Source organism: Cyprinus carpio, chromosome A15, assembly GCF_018340385.1.
Source record: "Cyprinus carpio isolate SPL01 chromosome A15, ASM1834038v1, whole genome shotgun sequence".
Taxonomy (NCBI): domain Eukaryota; kingdom Metazoa; phylum Chordata; class Actinopteri; order Cypriniformes; family Cyprinidae; genus Cyprinus; species Cyprinus carpio.
Genome location: NC_056586.1, coordinates 19,132,569 through 19,148,585, shown reverse-complemented (window position 1 = coordinate 19,148,585; position 16,017 = coordinate 19,132,569). Strand labels below are relative to the sequence as shown.

Below are 16,017 nucleotides of genomic sequence, written 5' to 3'. Positions count from 1 at the left end.
TGATGTATTTTCAATGTTAAAAACATTTGTGCTGCTTACTATTTTTGTGTAAATTAATAAATATTTTGTGTAATATTATAAAATTACTTTACTGTCACTTCTGAACAATGTAATTTATCTTGCAGAATAAAAGTATTCTTTTTCTTTTTTGGAAATACAGTATTCTTTTCAGAAATAATAAAAGAAAATCTTACTGTCCTCAAACAGCAGTGTGTATAAACAAACAGGGCAACCTGCAGAGTCTAACAATGTGAAAAAGCTGATCTTAGCAACAATCACAGATCAGACCTGCTGATTAAACAACACAGGTTGTGTAAAAAACCAAACTGACCTACATTTCGTACTCCTACTCAGATAACATAATAAGTTTCAATTAAGCCCTGAAATTCTGTGTAGCTTCTTTTCAGGTGACGGCAAAGTTACTAAGCGATTTGGATATTCAGATAGTATTATGATTTTGTTATTTGGATTCTGGGCCCAGAACAGGGTCTTCTCTGACCCTGCTGGGCTTGTCAGACATAAAACTTTCAGACTGTGTTAAATTTAATTTGAGCTCATTCAACCCACTAGAGCACCTCTTTCATCTTAGGCTAATAAATATTTCAGTTGCTGAAGTCATTTGAGGGAGAAACAGATGAGAGGGCAGACAAGGACAGGGCAATATCCCTCATGGCTTTTTATAAGAGGTTAATGGACCGCCTTGTGCTCTAGCAGGACCTTTCTCCACTTCTGAATCAAAAGACTGGGGTATTTCCAGATATGACCGCCCCATAAAAACATTCTAGTTGCATCCGAAGAGAAAGAAAAGTAAATAATATCCAGAAACAAAAAAGATACTACAGCTATGAATCTCTATTTACTGTTCAAATACGGTCATTCAGAGGGATGTTGCTGTACAAATAAACTGCAGATAATCCAGTTCATACTATTCTTTATGTAAATACATACCAGTTATCAAACAATACACTAAACAACTGTGGCTGGACAGATCAGGTAACCTGATCTCTGATTTTTTTCAGTAAAAATTAGAAGACAAAAGATGAGCTCATTCTGGTGGCAGCTGTTTTGGGGGACACAATATATCTGTCCTGGGAAAGGTTAATTAACACTAGCCTGCCTGCCGGCCAAGAAACTAGCAGCTCGCTGTTAAACACGCATGCAGGTAAATTTGTCTGTTGTCTGGGAAATACTAATAAGGCTGGTACTGTAAGTGATCAAGGTCTCCTTTGAAAAGAGCAAGTGTTTAACACTAACATCTCATCTGCATAATCTGATATAAATTTCATTTCTATTGTCAAGAACAATACATAGATGTAGGGTCACGTGCTGAGCTACATAAACAACTAGGATTAGTCAGATTAGCTTGTATTTCGTTGTTAAATTCAGTTTGACCAAGCCATTCCCACCCTCCATATAGGTCAGCCATCTCCAAAATCCTCATAGACAGATGAGTATTGGTACTGGAATGGTCACAAGCCTTAAGATCATTACCTTCAATAGTTCAGAACTGCCACTCACCAAAGGTTCGGCCATGACGATCCGTATTTTGCGCTCAGAAATGGTGGTAAAGTTGGCGAAGAGGCTTTTGAGCACGTATTCGCCCGGCCGGCTCTCTGGGTCCACGCAGATGGGCATCATGGCGGGCGGCCCCTTTTCACCCTGTGAGCAGCAAACCGGCGGGACAGGAGGCTTGCTGTACCCTGGTGAAGCTTTGAATAATAATAAAAAAATTAACACTATAAATAAAAAAATACATTATTGTATATATATTTAATAATAATAATAAAAGTACACATAATAAATGTTATTAATCTAAAAGGCAAGCAAATTGAGAGGGGTGGTAATAATGAGGTCTTATGTAAATGAGGTGTTCTTACCGTGTCAAAAATATTGAATGTATTGTATTTTGTATTAATCACATGGATTTTCTAGTGTTCTAGTTTAGAGGTCAAAAACTATTTGAATGAATACAATCATTTATTGTATTTCAGACAATGACCAGACAGTGAAATCCATTTCAGAATTTCACAACCCTTCTCATTCTGCAGCTTGCCAGCGACTGCTTTCCTCAACACAAAATAAGTGCAATTTCTTTTTAAAAGTATTTATTTCACAGAGCTCACAAACACACACACACACACACACACACCCACACACACACACACACACACACACACACACACACACAATCTACTGGACTGGACTGTAAGTAACAGTGGTCGAGTTGCAGAGGGGGCATGTGACAGTAACAGCATTGTTAATTCTGACAGCAAATTTTGATCTTGTTTTAGACATAGCCTTATCATATGTTGACAAAAACAAAGTTTGTTCCTCATGGCTTAAACTACAGAATTTCACCTCCAAAAACATACAACAAGGGCAACAAATATGAAAGTTACTAAAGTTTACTCTACTTTTCAAACTAAAGTATAATGTATTTTAATATATTTAATAAGCACATCATTAATCATTTTTTAATGTGCAAAAACTCACCACTACATGCATATTTTTAATGTAAAGAGCAGCCCAAATAGTAAAACTAAAATGTGTTAAATAATATTATTTTTAATAGCTGGATGAATTTATAAAAAATATATGGTTAATTATTAATATAATTAATAATTGCATTGATATTTCTTTCATTTTACAGCATTCTACCTAACTGCACAATCATTCATTAACATACACTGCACCTCAAAAAGTCAGCAACAAACATTTATTGTTGATGAAGTCTTAACTTCATCAAACCATCTTAGACCAATAGAATTCTTCAGCAAAATAAAGTATAAAGTAAGTTTTTGCTTTGTTGCTATTATCTGAAAAGGCATAAAAGCTCATGTGTCAGTTTGAGGCTTGCCTTGCACTCGATGAATTTCACATTTTACCAGTTCTGTTATTTAAACACTTTATTCGATTATAAGTTTCATCGTCATTCACTGACAGATTCTCACTCACTGCTCTTTCTCTCTCTCTTTTGTAGCACCTACCCAGACCTTTCACGAAGTTCACCATGCTGGTTTTATTCCAGCACATGACTGTGCTGTCCATAGTAGGGGAGCAGTAAATGGGATCCAGTTTTTTAAACCTCACATGTCCTTATCAGTCACTTCAGTGGTGGCAATACCTTCTCCCAATCGCTACTTGCCCCATACTGTAACAGCACGAGTCAAAACAAAAGTCCAAAAATTAGGTGATAACAAATCCGCACATGTGGTCGCCTCTTCTAAAGGCTCTCTGTTGCAGTGTAAACGTCCACTGTCTCTCGAGACTGAAGGTCAGGCTGGAATTTTTAGCTGATGCCTGGTCAAGTGTGCAGGACTGACATGCTACAGTGGCATAGCTGTAGGGCTATATTTATCCCTGAGTACACACTATACGTCCTGATATCCCCTCTGCCACTAACCAACAGTGTAAACATCATTTGATTGGGCACAGACTCACTCGCACTCCCTTGTTTGCACATATGTAGAAACACAGATGGCGTAAAGTAAGATAAACTATCAAGCTTCTGAATTCCACCAACTGACTCCATTACACAATCTTTCCTTGGGAAAACCGCCACGGGCAGCAAATGAGATGCCAGCTAGACTTGCTAAACTCAATCCACCAACCGACTCCATTACACAATCTTCCCTTGGGAAAACCACCATACTGATTATAAAAAAATACTGCATAAACAAAATGTATTATATGAAATCAAGAAGATAAATTTAAATTTATAAAGTTAAAAAAATAACACTTTTATTTTTAAATATTTATTTTTTAAATATATTTTATTTTTATTTTATTATATGAATATTATGTGTGTAATTTTTGTTTTTTTTTTTGTGTATATATAAATGACACTTCAATTTTATATATATATATATATATATATATATATATATATATATATATACACACAAACTACCATTCAAACTACCAGTTTCTGGTTGGTGAGTTGTTGTTTTTTTAATGTTTAGAAATAAGTATTTTTTTTCTTAGCAATGCTGCATTTATTTGATCAAAAATACAGTAAAAACTGTTGTATTGGGAAATAATTTTACAATGTAAAATAATTGTTTTCTATTATAATTTTTTTTTTTTTAAGTAATTTACTCCTGTGATTGCAAAGCTGAATTTTCTTCGGTGTCACATGATCCTTTAGAAATTATTCTAATATGCTGATTTGGTTCACAAGAAACATATTATCAATCTCGAAAACAAAAAGTTGTGCTGTTTAATATATTCATTGAAACCGTGATACTTTTTTCTGGATTATTTGTTAAGCAGAAAAATCTAAAGAACAGCATTTATTCGAAATCGAAATCTTTTGCAACATCATAAATGTCTGTCACTTTTGACCAGTTTAATGAATTCTTGCTGAATAAAAGTATTCTTTTCTTTCAAACAAACAAACAAACAAACAAAAAAAAAAAAACGTATTAACCCCAAAGTTTTGAATGGTATTGAATACTTACTATTTAATATTACGTATTCAAAACCATTCAAAACAATTTTTTTTCTAAGGTGACTCCCAAATTAATTTTCTACACAGTATATATATATATATATATATATATATATATATACACATATATATATATATATACAAAGGTCAAAGGCTAGGTCGTTGCTAAGGTCTTTCAACCAGATTGTTTGCAGTGTTTCTCTCTCTTCAGAATTCATGAGCAGTGTAACTTCAACTAAAATACAGGAACAAATTATCATTCTTTTAAAATGAAAATGAATTTACATTTTATTAACTGAAAAAAATAAGATTTACGCCGACTGATGAAGTCTATCTTGAAACTAAAGATTAATTCAGAATCGTTAGTTTCTAGTAATCAGTTTCTAGTAAATGAATGTAATTCCTTCAGGTTATTACAAGGTGACTGTCATAATAAGTATAACAAACTAACAAGAGAATACCTTTACAACCACCTGCGACTCCCTGTTAGTACTCAGAACACCCTAGCAACCGGACAGCATCATTCTAGCTAACACACTAGCATCATGGCATTTTGCATATGCAAGCACCACTCTCATTTTCTTCAGAAAAAAAATTAATAAATAAAAAAATATTTAACAGTGATGGTGCTCCAGTGCCACTCAGGATGATTACGGCACCCTGATGCATTACATGTGACTCTGCAAACAAGAGATGGGCTCAGACAGAGCATTACATCAGTGCTCTGCAGAGGAGCCTCTGAGCATTGAGCTGCTTCCAACAGGGACAATACAAGACAGAGAACAACGCCTCTCTATTTCACACACACACACACACACACTGACATGGGACACATACATAAACACAGACGCAGAAATATATTACACCACTTTTTTCTTTCTAAAACAAATCCTGTTGTGTCCTCCCAACATTTTTCTTGTTCAGGGAGTGGACAACAAGCACGGAAAAAACATACATCTAACAAAATCACCCTCTGATGTAACTAATGTGGGCTTTTTACATCCAAAGACCCCAACTGTGTACAAAAGGCCCCTAGGGACATCTGCCATAACTCTAAATAAACGGGACCTATAAAGCCCCATCCATTTTCAGATGGTTATCAGACTGTTGCATACAAAGCCCACTCATATCCCACTGGTTACTTTCATCAACAAACAGAAAGAAATCTTAGTTCACAGTGAGAATGCATGTGGAATCTTCAGCTGAAACTCAATAGCACTGTACTGTACAATCCCAACGTGTCGATATTTCCCACTAAATTCCAAGGGGCGCTAAAGTTGACTCACTTTGTACCCCTAAACAAGAAACTGAAGACGTTTAATGACAAAAAATATGTTTTAAACATGCAGAATAAGGCTTGCAGGCCCTTCAAAGAATAAAAGGCATCCAGAGGTCACCTATCGGACACCCATGGGCATCCACACCTATAATATACTATAACCCGGAGTAACAGGATCAGGTTGTGTAACTGGCCGAACACACTGTTCCATTTGAAGAGAGTTGACAATGCTTGTGTCATGTAGAAAGGTCAGGAAGACAAACAAAAGAAATTAAAGATGAGATACATCTGCATATATTTGAGACATGCTGATTATGACAGCTAAAAAAAAACAAGGACATTTTTCCTGGATTTAGCCATTAGGCCTAAAGACACTCGCAGCTCTAAACCTCTGAGCCAGTGCTAAAAATATATTTGGTACACTGTGCAAAGCACATTTGATTTAGTGATAAGAACGTTTCACCCATTTACTCTGAGGCAGAGAGAGAGAGAGAGAGAGAGATTTAGTCTAAAAACTGAGGATTAAATTGTCAGGCTGAAATATTTAAAATTTGTTGTTTTTATTAATATTTGATATCACTCTGGCTTGAAAAGACGCTATTTCACTATTCACAAAAAATAAACATGAATTTCTGTAAGAACATGTATTAAAAAGATATCAAAAAGGAAATTTACATTGATTACTTAAGGCAACACTTCTAGGTTATCACAAATCAGCACAGAATTCTCACTACCACTCTAGCTGCAAGCTGATTGGCTGAGGGCTGACCATCCCTCAAAACTGATTGGTCAGTTAGGCTGGTGAGAACCGGCACCTTATGCACACTGCTCTAGGGTGCATACTGTGTACCAGAACTCCAGGACAGCGATTACAAAGCAATATAAACAAAAATGTCAGCTACCTCCACCTCATAATTCAAGACAAACGTGTAACAAACACTCAGTTCCGTACAACAAGATCTTTTAGAAGCAGTGTTGACATAACATAACGTAATAGGACTAGTTGTTGTTGTGTTTTATTAGTTAGTTTGGAATGACATAAAGATGAATAAGCAATGTCATAATTGTAATTTTTGCATGAAGTATCCCATTAAGCCTGATTCATGAGCATCAACTGACTACATGCAACACAAAAAAGTAAAATAGAAATAGCAATGCATGCCATATTAAGCCTACCTAATAAAATCCCAGAATATTAAATATAGAAAAGAGGACAACAACACCAGAGCACGTGCACCAGAGAAACAAACTCGCCCTCTCACATGCATACTAATTCTGGATCCATCCCGCCAGCCCTGGCTGGGATCCCACGGCTCTTAGTGCCAAGATACTCACTGCTGCTCCAGGACTTCAGCAGGGACTTGATGCTGATCTCAAAGAAACCCGAGTCCTGCTGGCTGGCCATATCTGCAGGTCAGTGAAGTCAGTCAGTGGATGGTGAGGTCGCGTATGTTTCCACCCCCTGCCTGCAGCAGCGACCGGAGCAGGCAGGTGGAATCAGCTGCTATGGGAGAGTGATGCTAAACAGAGATGTTGCCACCACAGACTGAGACAGAACAGAGCGTCACATATCCGCTAAGCTTTCCCCCCTCCTCTATGAGTGTCCAACCCACCCTCCCCCTCTCTCTCTCTCTCTTCCTCTCGGCAGGTTCACTTTAAATAACCCAGAGACAGAGGCTGCAAGCAGTGCAGGGAGAGCAGGAAGAAATCCTCTTAGCCCCGTGTGCTTAATTATAACCTCTGTTTGCTTGCATCCCAAGTGAGAGAGACTCTTCCGACTGTCCTGCTTTGCTTGTGGATGTGAGAATATCCAGGAAATGGGCATCTGGTAGGTTAGTATCCTAAAGATGAAGCCCCAGACAATGTTTGTTCTGCTATTATAGTGTATGTACAGTACCTGCAGATGTTCCAAACAGTAGTAGTTAGCAGCCACAAATGTTATTGGATAAACAGGAAATCAAGGAGAAAATCTAAGGCTTGTGTATTTCCCAAATAACATTATAATACAGTGGCCCAAAAAATATTAGACATGTTGGACACTTAAATCAAAAATGCCTGAATGGCCTTGCATTAAATACAAAACATAGCATCTGCAAACAGATCATGACAGATCTTTACATCACTGTTATAATTACTTTTAACAAAATGGTCTCAAGCTGATTTTTAATGGATATATGAAGTCAGTTTGCCTCATTATGTTATTTATCTATTTTTTTCTATTTTAAAACCCAACAAATGTGTTTTGGTGAAATGTTTTCCTTAGAAGTGTGTTTGTGTTTGCTATATTTCTTTCAAATTAAATCCCACATGGTTTGCCATTTTTTAATATAATGCAAAGATATTCACTTGTATATTCCAAAGCCATTGCACACTTTTTGTGCTGCACCAGTGACCTTCCGTGACTCTCCACTTTCACACTCAGTGTTGGTTTTGGCTTGAGCTAGTGCTAAAGTCCCCATTTATCACAAGTTTCAGTCAAGTATGAAGTAAAGAGCTGAAAAGAGACAACTGCAAAGCGGTTTTAACAGTAACGTCAGCACAAGCACATTATCACATGCTATTTTCTTAATTTTTTGCTGAGGGATTAAATAAGAATTTCTACAAAGTCCAAAGCTCACAAGAAGTCAGCAAAGCACAAACCCTAGTCCAGTCAATGCAGCTGTAAACAAGATCACTTGTGACATTTCTAGTATGCAAAAGTCTCCATCACAAAAGCACTAAGTGGAATGCGTACATTATCAATATGGTGCGGTCCAGCTGGTGGACTAGCATGGCCATTATGTATAATTACTGGGACTGGTCAGATATTCATTCCATCTCAAATACAAACATAAACACCGACTCTATCAGATTCTGCATTGAGCTTTGGATGTTACACACTGCTGATTCGTTGGCAAGCACTACACATCCTGAGTCACTCCATAATCCCATCATGCCCCTCTCTATCCCTCCGATGTCAAGAACTTGCCCTTAATTACATGATGCTCACACTCTATTAATCAGGCCAGTTTAAAGCTGCCCACTTGTGTTCTGGTGGACAATAGTCCATTTATTCTTACTATTACTAATATAACACAAATCCACTAAATTTAACAACAATGGTGTCTACTTTTCAAACAACTGTAAAAATAATATAAGATACAGATTTTTCAGTGCATAAATTTTCATGTTAATATGAGTAAACAGTTTTAGCATAGCTTTTTTTTAATACCAATATACCCTAGACAGTCCAGACAGTAATGCATGTCAACAGGAACATATGTTTTCGTGTGACCAATTTACAACTAGAATTTGCCTACAAGGGATTCTCTGTTTCCAAGTTTGTGTTTATCTGTCAAAAATTAAAACATTGCTACAGTGGTTATAAAGATGGCATATCCCAGTAACATAACCCACACAGATCGGACCTGGTGATGTTATGAGATTGGACCTGGCACAGCAAGGGGCTCTCAGACAGATTATTACATAATGTCCTGGCTGAACGATCGCTCAACCTTTCAACCAGACCATTATCACCACACAGTGCAAATGGAGGTCTTTATGGCTAGAAATGTCCAAAATCTTCCTCATGTAAAAAGCTAAAGGGTGCAAGCCATTACAACTCACAGCTGAAAGCACTGTATTGGAAAATGGATCAAATCAATCACTCAAGTGAATAAAATAAAATAAAACAAAATGGATATTATGATTCTGGAACCTCTAACATATTTCATAACCTTACAAACAAAATCAGTTTTCCTATCACAGGCATTCATCGGCACGTCTTCTCTTTGAGATAATGTAAATATTTAGTCTTAAGCCAACTGTGGGAGTAGGAGCAGGTTGTTCAGCAGGTTGAGTCCCATTAAGAGCCTATTAAAAGCATTTTCAAGCTCTGATGAAGTGATGGAATGTGAAGCATGTCTCACTGATGCAGGCGTCACTGTGGATATCAGTACCAGCTCTGCACTCCTCTTTTCTTCTCCATCTACTTTTCCCCCCGTGCTGATTTTCCCTCTCTCCACCCTCTGGCCCCTCTTTCTCCCCTTACACTCTTACCTTATCCTCCTTTTCAGACACTTTCAAGAAAACACACACAAAGACTCACACAAACAGGGCTCAAGTAACGTTTGCAGTGTCTCTCCTCAATCTAAGCTGTCTCTGTGTCTACTGTAATTTACATTCAACTGTTTATCACATTAAACACACATTCAATGAGCAGGATAGACACTGTGGGGCCCAATGACAGAAGATCCATAGAGCATCTTCTGGTTCAGTGAAGAAAAAGTTTGCATGATCATTATCACTTATCACATTTTCCTAATGACTTAGAACTAGTGGGGAATTGTATGTCAATGTACACTACCATTCAGAAGTTTGGAGACAATATGACAGTATACTAGAATGATTTTGGTAGGATCATGTGACACTGAACACTGGAGTAACAGCTGCTGAAAATTCAGCTTTACCATTACAGGAATAAATCACATTTTAAGATATATTCAAATAAAATACAGTTGTTTTTAATTTGTAATAATATTTCACAATATGACTGTATTTTTGATCAGATAAATGCAGCAATAGTGAGATCATGAGACTTCTCTCAAAAACATTAAAAATGAATAAATATGTCACCATCCCAAATCTTACCTAGTAAATCAGTTCTTAATTCAACTAAGACTTAGAGTGAATACTGCAAAACACAAAGAGCTTTTTTGCTTTTTTTCTACTTTGATCTGCATTTCCTCACATATCAGCACACCACTATGGAAGTTTTCACACGTTCAGTTGGCTCATGCACAACAGTCTATTTTAACAAACATGACGGCACATTCTTGAGCCAACCAATAAATATCTACAGACGCTGAGGCATGTCACACATGGTTGATAGAAAGACTTATGAAGTTATGCCCACACTAGCAAAGCGGCTTCTCAATTTTGCTCCAACCTCTAATTTCATAGAAGACAGTGACAACAAATAAACACACAGGCTTGCACATTCAGCACCTACATGTCAGAATGGTGGGCCTTTTCCTGGTCCGGATCTTCTTGAACTTCCCGCAAAAGTCGCCGCTCAGCATCAGGTCCTCAGGTAAGCTGTCCATGCTCTCCAATTCAGTCCCATCATTCTCCTGATGCACCGGCAGCTCCTTGCAGCCACGCTCACTGTACGACATCTCCAGTTGGTGAGCAGCCTGCTCCCTGTCAGGATTTCCACAGTGGTAGCATTGAACTTTTCAGTTTGTTTGCTCTCCTTCTGCCTCTCTTTTTCTCTTCTTTTCCTTCTAATAGAGGACTGAGTCTTGATCCTGGGCTGTTTCTTATACCAGTGTGTTCATGGGTGTGTGTGCGTGGTGTGGAGAGATGCAGCCAGATAGGAGCCCAGCTCTGCACTGCAAGTGTGTTTTAACCCACTCGCACTTGTCAAAGCAGTTCAGCCAGTTACATTATAACGTATGAGAACAGACAGGTGTAGGATTACCGTGCCGCCCAGTGACAAAATACAAGAGGAAAAGCAAGACAGAGAAAGAGACATACAGTAGAATCCTGCAGTTGGCAGCTCTCCATTTTTGAGTAGTTATCCCAAACAAGCTGCTTCCGCCAGTTTGAGTCATTTAGTCCTCATCCTGTGATAGTCCAGAGGGTGGGATTCCCAAAAGATAACGCAGATCCTTGCAAGTCTCGTGTTTTTGGAGAGGCATCCCCAAGCTCCGCTGGGATGGAGGAATCACTTGTGCCTGTTATTTGAATTAGAAGGCTCTGATGTGGACTGTCCTTATTCCGTCACTAAGGGAAAAGCTCAACACAGACTATGTAATGGGAATTGTTGCATCATGGGTGTAAACCCTCAGAGACTAAAGAGAAATATCTTAAAAAAAAAAAAAAAAAACACTCTTACCTTGTAACGCTCATTTGTATTTAGAAATAGCACCAGAAACAGCCCACACCTACATGAATGGATTTTTCCACTGTTACCCTACATAAAAAATACAAACCCACTTTGTGTGCACTTTTAGGCGTTTTCTGTTTTAAAAGTATGCCTTTTAAGCCAGCTAGTGCACTGAAGAATGGATATACTGTGTGCAACAACATGAAAAATACAATTAGTGTTTTTTCCCTTGATCTGGCCTAGTCACACCCTGTAATGTTGCATAATACACTTTAATAAAATTTCTACTATTCTAATTTAAAGCTAATAAAAACGGGAAACAGTTCAACTTGTGTACCTCATGGAAAACCACAACTGAATTAGGAGGAATATAACCGCACAACATCACTAAAGTAATCAAATTACAGCTCTGAAAGGAGGGTTGGTGTTTTTGGTGAGTAGTAAAGCACTTTTGAGGACATGATGTGAACTTAATAGATTTCGTTTCGGGACGGATCCAAAGGTCTTCCAGTATGCTGATTTTTTTTTTTTTTTTTTTTTTTTTAGTATGTCCAATTTTGCATAAAGATACAGATTATTTGGGTTAGATTTGGAAAAAAGGTCTCTTCATTCTCACCTAGAATGCATTTATTTAACAAAAATACAGTAAAAACAGTAATATTGTGAAATATTATTTCACTTTAAAATAGCTGTTTTTTTTTATTTAATATTATTTAAAATTTAATTTATTCCAGTGATGCTAAATTTTCAGTAACCATGATCACTCTAGTCTTCACTGTCACATGATCCTTCAGAAATCATTCTAATATGCTGATAAAAAAATTAATTTATTATTCTTTTTTATTTATTTTATTGTATTTACTTTATTTTTATTTATTGTGTTGCTTAAAATTTTACTGCAAACTGCAACACATTTTTCAGTATTCTTTGATGAATAGAATGTTCAAAAGAAAATAATGTATTTGAAATAGAAATCGTTTGTAACATTGTAAATGTCTTTACTGTCACTTAGGTTCAATTTAATGTGTCCATGATGAACAAAACTATTAAAAGACTATAAAATTAATGAATGAATAAATAAATAAATAACAATTTTACCAACTCCAAACCTATGAACAGTAGTGTACATATGCTTTCAAAAATGTCAGCTTTGTGCCATCTTTTTTTTCTTCTCTCTCTCTCTCAATACTATGGTTTTAATTTCAGATTTGATACAAAGCAATGGCAATGTAACTTGTAACATAAATTGTAACATAAGTTGCATAAATGCAAATCAATCAGTGATAGTTTAAAAGGTCCACTGTGCAATCTAGAAGAAAAAATGGTGCAACTACGCCCTCTAGAGTTAAAAGTATAAACAAGCATATGCAAGACTGCCACAACCAGCCGTTAGCTTGCATGTTTAAAGAAAACCATTAAAATCCATAAGACATTACATAGACAGCTGATAACGTCATACATAGGTCTAAAAATTGAGTATATCATATCAAAAGCTAAAGAAGGTAATGTTTCACTTGTGATAAACACTGTACATTGATCACAAAACATACTTTCAAAGAAAGTTTTCAGACTCCATTTAATGCCAAAAACAGTTTCACAAGCTCCTGAAATGCAGAGCAGGTCTCTGAGGGCTGAGAGAAGTAGGCAAGAGTTTGGCGAAGGAAGCCGAATTCAGCAAGCTGTTGCCATGGCGAGGGCCATCTAAATTTGCATACGCAGAGAAGGGCCCTGATAAATAATTGATGTACGCCTATTATGAGAATAAACTCATTTAAAGTTAATTGTACCTGGATGAGCCTTTATCTGTAAATTCTAGAGAAAAGAAGAGAGCAACTGTAAGCAACAGCGACAAACATCTGCCGCACTGCAGATAATCGACCCAACACACTCAGCTAGATGAGTGTGACTGTGTACTTTGTCTCTGTTGACCCACTTAACATGCTATTTCTCAATCATTTGCACAAGTGCAAACACTTTGGAGCACCTGTGCATATTTAGTTTAGAGTGCTTTAGTTCAACACGACCTCTAGAAATCAATTTCTCAAATTATTTTTGGGAAAAGCCGCAGCAAATAGCCATTAAGAGGGAAGCACAGGAGTTTTGAACCAGGGGCCGGTTGCATAAACTGTTTAGACTAGTCTTAAAAAGTTAGTCAACTTATTGTTTTTCTTCAAGACTTGTCATAACTTTTTTAATTCAGTTATGAAAAGGTAGACTGGTCAGTTTATGAAACTGGCTCCAGTAGTTTAATGCCTGGAGATGGTGAGAACATATCATGTGACTCATCAAAGCAGCTCTTTCAACCTCATCTCATGTACGTCCAGTCAATGTGCTTCAGCTGCCATCTGGAGCTCAGAGACTCCGACAACACTGAGAGACATATACCTGCTCCTCATCACGACACACAAACCCAGATCAACTCAAATCAAGCTCAATCTAACTCATGCTGCCGTGCTTAGTAACCTTGCTTTGAGCATGTCTTGGGTGTTTTAGGATGCCATTTAGATGTTTTATAAGTCCATACTGAAATAAATTATTTATTGAAAAAAAAAAGTAACCCCTTCTGAAATAAAATTACTTTTTTACTAGATTGGTGTATTTGCTTGATTTTATGCATTGCTATAGAGATACTCATATTTTCCAAATAATTTTAGCTGAATGCTTTTTAGTATTTTTTTGATTTGTTTTTTTGATTGTTTTTTTTTCCAAATGATTTTAGCTGATTGCTTTTTAGTATTATTCATTCTCAATTATAGCTTATCTATAATCTTTATTAGTATTTTTTTTTTACATTTTAATTTATTAGTCAATTTTCTATTTAGCTTTAAAAAAAAATATTTAAAATGTAGTTTTAGTAATTTTGTTTCTTTTAGTTTTTATTTCTGTTTTTTGTTTTTTGTTTTTTTTTTTTTTTTTAGTTAGTTTTCATTTCTAATTTATAGTTTAATTTAATTAGTCAATTTTATTTAGCGTAATTTTATTTATATTTTATTTCAGCATTTGCTTTTCAGCTAATATTTATATTTTATTCAAGATTTATTTCAATTAACAAAACAATTTCTATATTCTATAACGATTTCTATCTTTCTGATATTCAGAATCTTATATATGGCCAAGTTTTAAAAGTCTGTGTTTTTTTCATTCACCAAGAAAAAAATCATAAGCCAGATCACTTAAAATTTCTCTCCTTAAAAAGCCTCAAAATTAGTCTGTAGCACAAATAAAATTGAATACTACAATAAATATTCATTTATAATAATAATAAAATAATACAAAAACAATATAAAGCAAAGCTGATGCTTAAGAATGCAGCATTCTCAGGGTTGAGGCTGGTGGATGCTGTATACAAGTACAGGTTCTTTCCGCTCCACTGATAATGGGGTCTTTCAGGGCATCTGGGTCCTCACCCTGCACCTGTCCCTCTGTTAGCAAGCAGCGTCATAGCTAATGTCTTACATCCAATCAGACAGATCAAATACTCCTAATGGGCGGAGCTTACATCTCATCACCCTATGCATCACAAAGAACCGGTGCCACCGAAACTGCTCATATCTGGTTACAGCCAGGTGATTCTGTTCTTTTTCTATGGCCAGCATTGACACTCACACAAACGTTCATTGTTCAGCCTTCAAGATGGGAAAAGAAAATCAGCCGTTGGCTCAGGTTCAACAATCAAGCGTTTGACACTCACAAAAGACACCATCTGTCTCAAATGACACATGAAGACGTTGGTGTTTGAATGTCCCTGGAACTCGGCCATTGTCTGAATGGCGACGTTCACGCCAAGTCATAATTGAACTCCAAGCGAACGCGATACAGGCTAATTAGATGACGTTTACATGCACCTTCTGATGAAATGCAAGGGAAATATGTGTTGGCAGATGAACATGAAGAACATTAAAGAAATAGGAAAGGAACATGACTATGTAAATTATACCAGATCATAAAGCTCCTGGCCACCTACTCGCATATTTATAGTAGCGTAGCACGGTTGCCAGAGAAACAAGCTTCTGTAGGATGTTCTTCAAAGAGATGTCTGAGAATGTTCTGTCAGAATGATTCAATACACTCTGGAATAACAGCTAAAGAGAATGAGTTATCATGAATTAAGGTAATCAAGAATCGCTATTATTATTGTGAAAAACTGGTGCCACCAACATGCCACTTCAGCAAGACTCACATACACACACATTCACATACACACTTTTTTACATTATTCTATATCATAAGCTAAATAAGTAATATTTCACAAACTGCTGTCTTTTATCTTCATCTTTAAACTTGACAAAATACTGGAGAGCATTTTAATGGTTCACATAGGCCTATAATTGCACTTTAAACATATTTCAAACAAATGTAAAACAATGTAAAAGTGAACAATTTTACAGTTCATGCACAGTAAATTGAACTTATTTTTGC

At 36.4% G+C, this 16,017-nt stretch overlaps 1 protein-coding gene across 7 annotated transcripts in view; it reads right to left on the bottom strand.

The window, feature by feature from the left end:
• The window catches only part of LOC109104098 (protein furry homolog), a 51,160-nt gene extending 39,673 nt beyond the window's left edge, over positions 1-11,487 (bottom strand). For 2 of the 7 annotated variants that reach the window (XM_042771375.1, XM_042771376.1), the window contains exons 1-2: positions 10,720-11,486; positions 1,519-1,709 (exon numbers count right to left, since the gene is read on the bottom strand). In XM_042771375.1, coding sequence (XP_042627309.1) covers positions 1,519-1,709; positions 10,720-10,885 — 357 coding nt within the window. In that variant the 5' untranslated portion in view covers positions 10,886-11,486. Of the gene's footprint in view, positions 1-1,518; positions 1,710-7,064; positions 7,294-10,719 lie in introns of those variants that run through there. The other 5 variants (XM_042771380.1, XM_042771378.1, XM_042771377.1 and 2 more) reach the window with 3 other exon arrangements.
• Positions 11,488-16,017: the final 4,530 nt, after the last annotated feature.